Source organism: Triticum urartu, chromosome 4A (genome assembly GCF_056163025.1).
Source record: "Triticum urartu cultivar PI428250 chromosome 4A, HENAU_Tu73, whole genome shotgun sequence".
NCBI lineage: Eukaryota > Viridiplantae > Streptophyta > Magnoliopsida > Poales > Poaceae > Triticum > Triticum urartu.
Genome location: NC_141876.1, coordinates 581,155,014 through 581,161,013, shown reverse-complemented (window position 1 = coordinate 581,161,013; position 6,000 = coordinate 581,155,014). Strand labels below are relative to the sequence as shown.

General features: G+C 47.1%; 1 protein-coding gene and 1 pseudogene across 1 annotated transcript; both read left to right on the top strand.

The window, feature by feature from the left end:
* Positions 1-209: 209 nt before the first annotated feature.
* Positions 210-859, top strand: LOC147976810 (uncharacterized; annotated as a pseudogene).
* Positions 860-1,546: 687 nt separating this feature from the next.
* On the top strand, positions 1,547-5,772 carry LOC125554336 (uncharacterized). Its single transcript, XM_087519067.1, has 4 exons — positions 1,547-2,903; positions 3,572-3,804; positions 4,961-5,060; positions 5,197-5,772. The coding sequence occupies exons 1-3, from the start codon at positions 1,609-1,611 to the stop codon at positions 5,053-5,055; spliced, it is 1,623 nt and encodes a 540-aa protein (XP_087375193.1). The 5' UTR covers positions 1,547-1,608; the 3' UTR covers positions 5,056-5,060; positions 5,197-5,772.
* Positions 5,773-6,000: the final 228 nt, after the last annotated feature.

Below are 6,000 nucleotides of genomic sequence, written 5' to 3'. Positions count from 1 at the left end.
AGGACCTGCCTTGTAGTTTCCCACCTTTCCAATACCAATTTGCAGGGCTATGTACTTCACGCTGTAAGATGTTATTGAGCTGAATAAAAGTGTTGGCGCTTTGTGCGACTTTCTCTGTTAAAAAAATGGATTCATCAATAGGAGAAAAAAACAATTATAGTTAGTGGGAAAAACAGTTGAACCATTCCCAGTTCTGTTTTGATCTGGTTGAGCCGAACCATTCCCCATCCGCATCCGCACCCAAACCCAGCCAACAGCCACCATGGAAGCACCGCCGTCGTCGCCGCTGCCGACGCTCCCGGACGACATCGTCGAAGAGATCCTTCTCCGCCTACCGCCCGATGACCCAGGCTGCCTCTGCCGCGCCTTCCTCGTCTGCAAGGCCTGGAGGAACGCTGTCTCCCATCCCCACTCCCACCGCAGCTACATCGGGCTCCACGGCCACCGGGCACCCCTCGTGCTCGGCTTCCTCCACGACTGGGAAGATGAGGGCGTCCCAGACTTCGTCCCCACCACCACCTCGCCCTTCTCCCTCGCCGCTCTAGACCGCCGGTTCTAGCGCCCCCTCGAATGCTGCCATGGCCGCGCCCTCTTCCTCTCCGACCACCTCCAGGAAACTCAGGAACTCCTCATGTGGGAGCCAATCTCGGGCGCCCGTGAGCGCATACCGGTGCCCTCGGCGTTCACGTGTGGGTGGTCGACCGCGGCCGTGTTCTGCACAGCCGACGGGTGCGACCACCGCGACTGTGCGAGAGGTCCCTTCGGCGTGGTCTTCGTCTTCACCGTCGACATCTCGAACGACAAAGACTGGCACGTTGCACATCAGCGAGCTCCGACTGCCCAAAGCCGCAATCCCTAAACCCCTAGTACCATCGAATCCCACAATGGTGGTTCGGGTGCCTACTAGGCGTCATCCGGCTGTCACAGACCAAAACAAACAGCCGGCCTAATGGCCATCAGATGCGCAGCTCCTGGGCGTCTGTTGGGAACCACGAAGCATGAGGAAGGGGAGCAAGGAGGGAGGCGGAGCTCGCAGCACCGCGCGGCCCGCCTTGCAGCACGTGGCCCCCTTTCGGTGTTGCAGCGGTGTGATCCGGTGGCGATGGTGACTGTTGGCCTCGTCCAACTCGCTTGGGGTGTGGTATTGGCTATGTTGGGAAATGGTTGAGAGAAGACGACGATCCGCTTGGAGATAATAGAAAAGCGGTGGTTGAAAATAAGGACGAGGTGGAGAGACACATGCGCGGGCCCACATGACGCGTGTCGAGCATGCAACCCGGCTGTCGCACGACTGTTTACATCCGACTGTTTTGAATCACTTTCCTTCTTTTTTTTTAGGGTAATACGATACAATGCATTTTGATTTTTTTTTCCTACTTGAAGATGAAGAAGAAATAAATATCTAGTCAGAATAGGGAAAATCAACTAAGCTAGCAAGAAGAGTCGTGGGATGAAAACGAATTTCCCCTGAGATTAGAAAAGGACCCAATCGAAAAGAAAAGAAAAGAAAAGTGGAAAAAGGAGTCGAGCCCTAAGCACCGCCGAACCATTCTCCACTTTCTCCACTCTCACGACCTAGACCTAGCCCTAGACCTAGGGTTGGCCGCCATGGAAGCACCGCCGCCGCCGCGGCGGCCGCCGGCGATCCCGGACGAGCTCTTCGAAGAGATCCTCCTCCGCCTCCCACCCGACGACCCCGCCTGCCTCCACCGCGCCTCCCTCGTCTGCAAGGCCTGGAGCCACACCGTGTCCAGCCTCAGATTCCGACGCCGCCTCCACGAGCTCCACGGCACACCCCCCGTGCTCGGCTTCCTCCACAACTGGGAGGACGATTTCATCCCCCGATTCATCTCCACCACCGCATCGTCCTTCTACCTCGCCGCCACGGACTGCCTCACCTGGCTGGCCATCGACTGCCGGCACGGCCGCGCCCTCTTCTTCCCCGAGGAATTTGGTGATCAGGAACAGGAAATCCTCCTGTGGGAGCCAATCACGGGCGCCCAGCAGCGCATACCGGCGCCCCCGGCGTTGTGCGACAATTTCTCGACGGCTGCCGTGTTGTGCGCAGCGGACGGGTGCGCCCACCGCGACTGCTTCGGTGGTCCTTTCCGCGTGGTCTTCCTCTTCGACGTCCTGATAGACGAGGACGAGGAGACCCACCTCATATCGGCCAGCATATACTCGTCCCAGACTGGCGCCTGGGGGGAGCTGACCTCGGTTCACAGCAACATCGACTTCTCCTCGGAATTCACAGAAAGCTACAGCGTGCTCGTTGACAGATCGGTGCTCTACTTCATGTCTGACGGCAACGCCAACAGTGCGTTCGTCGTGGAGTATGACTTGGCAAGCCATGACCTGACTCTGTTCGGCCTACCGGACACATACTACGGCCATGCATATAGCCTCGTGCTGGTGGAAGATGGTGGAATCGGAGTAATCCAATGCTTGGATAAGCATCTCAAATTGTGGAGAAGAGAGGCCAGTGCTGAAGCAGGATGGGTGCTGAACCGGGTCATGTGCTTGGAAAATTTCATTCCAATGAATGCTTTCTTCCATAGAGTGCAAGTGCTGGGCTTTGCTGAGGAAGCAAATGTCATTTTTTTTAACACGGTTGCCGGCCTGTTCACAATAGAGCTACGATCAGGGCATGTGAGGAAGGTGTGCAGTGATCGAGGCTTCTGTAGTTTGATCCCAGTTGTCAGCTTCTACACTCCTCTACCTCGAGGCAAGCACCCGAATCTGCCGGCGTCGAGACCTAGTGGGGAGGCAAGTGGTGAGGAGGGGGGAGAGGAGGAAAAAACAGTGGATCAGGCACAGCAATTGTTGAACAAGGGGTCCGATGCTACCAAGGAAGTTGACTTTATCAACACCTTCGAATACGTCAACCATGACCTCGAGATCAGGTTAGGGCACTATTCTTGAACTCGCCACCTATTCCGAGCCACGCTCAAGCATTTGTCTGGATGGCATTGTTGAAAGAAACTTCTATCTAGTTCAGTACTCTTTTACAGATCAGCTGGTAGTTTCCATGTCTCCTTTCCTTAGTTTTGTAGTTAGGAGATGGGCGTAGAACGGCATTACATGTTCTACAATGAGGTGGTTGCCAAGTGATGTTTATCTTTCTTTTGGTCGGTGCAAGCCCTACTGTGCTGGAGTTTGTGCGGCTAAGTGAGTCGAGTTAGCATTAGTGTTATTCAATAGCAATACTATAGAGTTAGGACTTGCATCTTTTGTCAGGATATGTGTATTGAGCCATGCATTTAATCAAAGTGCAATTATTGGAGTGATAGATGTTATCCTATTTCTATTTGAGAAGAGTTATATGCCTCTGGTGCTGGCTTATTGTAAATATCTCATCGATGTGCCGTTTATTTTTATGGTATGTACTTGTTAATTCTGTGCAAACACTAACCAGTTGTTAGAAACGGAACTCAACAGAACATAAAGCAACTTGGGTCATTAAAACAGATGGTGGAATAATTGTAGCTGTGCTACAAAACTTTGATGCCCTTTTATTATTTGTAACCTTAACAATTACATACTGAAAATTTATGCCCTTGTTTTCACCTAGGGTTCCGTGTTATGGAGAAGGTGCTCTGGAGGGAGCTCGCACGCTCAACAAATCTGGATGTGCCTTGCTACCCAAAGATTCTTCAGCTGATGTTCCCAAGAGTGCACCAAGTTTATGCCTTTGTTTTCACCTAGGGCTCCCAGGATTTTGTGAATGTACAACCAGGAGAGATGATGCCGGGAACTCGATGACCTCTGAAAGCAATGTTGAGGATGATCCACCTTTGGAGGAAGGTGAGTCTGAATAATGTACTGTATCTATATCTCATTGTTCCTTCCTCGGGACCATTGTCGGTGCCAGGGCTGCACCATTTTGTGGTGAAATGCATAATTTCCGCTGAGGTTGTATTGTTCTCTAGGCTTTGTATGAAAAGATTTCTCAAAAATGTTGTCAAATTAACTCAAACCACAATTTTAACGTGGAGTTGTGATTCACCCGAGAAAGTCATATTATCCACATAAACAATGGTCATATACTGCTGCATGTGTGTTTAGACTTGGAACTCAATAGAACTTATATCTTGAATTTACACCATTATTCTGTAAGGGGTCATTTAATTTTTACTAGTGTTGTTATTCAGTTTTGTAATATAGATAATTGATGATGTTGGAGAAAACAATAGGCTTAATAATGTGCTTGTTTTATTGGTTGGATCATATTTTCAAGGTGTATGCCAGCTACTTGCCTTATAAGTTCATATATATACTTATTTAGTTATTTTTATCTTTCTTACCATTGGCGGCTTCATTATTTTTTGTTTTTTGCAGTTAACTGTCTAAACTGTGTACTTGTATCAGGTAGATTTTGCTGCATAAAAGTTACTTTTATAGCAATCATGTGTTCCAAATTTACATAATAATGTCAATATCCAATGGCTGTCGGTTGTGTGCTATGCTAAGGAGAGGCTCTCAGGCAAGATAGAAGAGCAATTCTTCTAATTCTTGCTTGCTTTATTGATTTATTCCTCACAAGGGTCCTCTTTATATAGAAGCCTAACAATCCGATTTAAGTAAGAAATCATGAATATCCCAACTTGTCTAAGGCTCAATCTAAAAGATATATTCCTAATTTAAATGTTAAACTCCTATCTGAGAGATCATGGAATCCTCTCCCTAACTTGGTGCTCTGTGGGCCAACTAGACGTACATAACGTTATCAGTGCTACAAAGGCAACTTGTGTATTCCATGTACATACATAACAATGAGATGATGCAGACAGCCAAATAGACGTACATAACTTGGTGCTCGGTGGGCTAACTAGACGTACATAACATTATCTTTGTTACTATCACCTTTGGAGATACTTACTGTGATTGTGTTCTCATATATGTCTAGTAAACGATAAGGAGTATATCCCAAATTCTCACTGAAAACTGAACTGTCTATCAGATTGCTGTCTGCAAGTCAACATGTCCTCTTTCGCTTGTTCTTCAGAGCAACAGCAAGAGGAAGAGGAGAGGAAACGTCAATACGAAGAAAAGTGAAGAAGGTAAGTGCAACAGTTTGTGTATATTACTACCTTGTTTTACAATTAGTTTTGTGTTGCACATGAGAATTACTGTCAACAGTCCATGGGCTGTTCAAAATCATTAGAATTCATAATGATTGGATTTAAATGGTTTCAGAAAGTGCAGGCTGGCCATAATGAACCTGAGGACATTGACCCTGGTGTTGTTGCTATGATGGGTTTCCGAGGTTTCGGCATGTCGAAGAAGTGAATACTTCCAGGTGGTGTGTCTTTTCGTCGAAGAAGACATGGTCGTCGGCTCGTTGCTATATGCTCCTGGTTCTCGTGATTGTGCCAGCCAGACACAGCTGTCTGATGCAAAGCTTAATATTGGAATGATGAAATTCTGTAATGAATGGTGACCTTTGTGCTGTAAATTGGTGATCATCTGAGTAACATTTCATCTTTGAGAAACATGATAACTATGGGCTGCATATTTCCTCGGTCACAAGAAAATACTCCATTATCTTATAGAAGTGGAGTAATTAGCAGTTGAAGTACTCTGTTATTTCTCAAGACCCGCTTCTTCTACTGTCATCACTTCTCTGTTTGAAAAATGTTTGAAATTGTTTCATTTCATAGTGTATGCATTATCTTATAGCTGCTGTGTGGGGATTAATCTCCTAGGACTTGAAAAACTATATGCATTATCTTTCACTTTGTGTGCAATGATGCTTAATTAGCATTGGAATGGTTGGCTGTTCGGTAAATGATATGCTTTCCTGTTGGGATAGTATTCTTCTTTTCCAGATCAACATTTGTAATTTGTATCTCGCGTAATTCTGCATCCTAACAACTTACAGGATGTTTACAGTGTCAATATTTCCTTTCATCCGTGGCATAACCATCACTTGCTAAAAAACAATTGATTGCTACATAGTATTACACAGTACAATGTTGCAAACAAGCTCAGTGTCTTAAA

What these genes read in the sequence shown, in the direction of transcription:
- LOC125554336 (XM_087519067.1), top strand. Translation starts at nt 1,609, where the DNA reads ATGGAAGCACCGCCGCCGCCGCGGCGGCCGCCGGCGATCCCGGACGAG. An exon ending in AACCATGACCTCGAGATCAG is followed by an intron (nt 2,904 to 3,571) that starts GTTAGGGCACTA and finishes GTTTTCACCTAG; the next exon opens with GGTTCCGTGTTATGGAGAAG. An exon ending in TGATCCACCTTTGGAGGAAG is followed by an intron (nt 3,805 to 4,960) that starts GTGAGTCTGAAT and finishes ACTGTCTATCAG; the next exon opens with ATTGCTGTCTGCAAGTCAAC.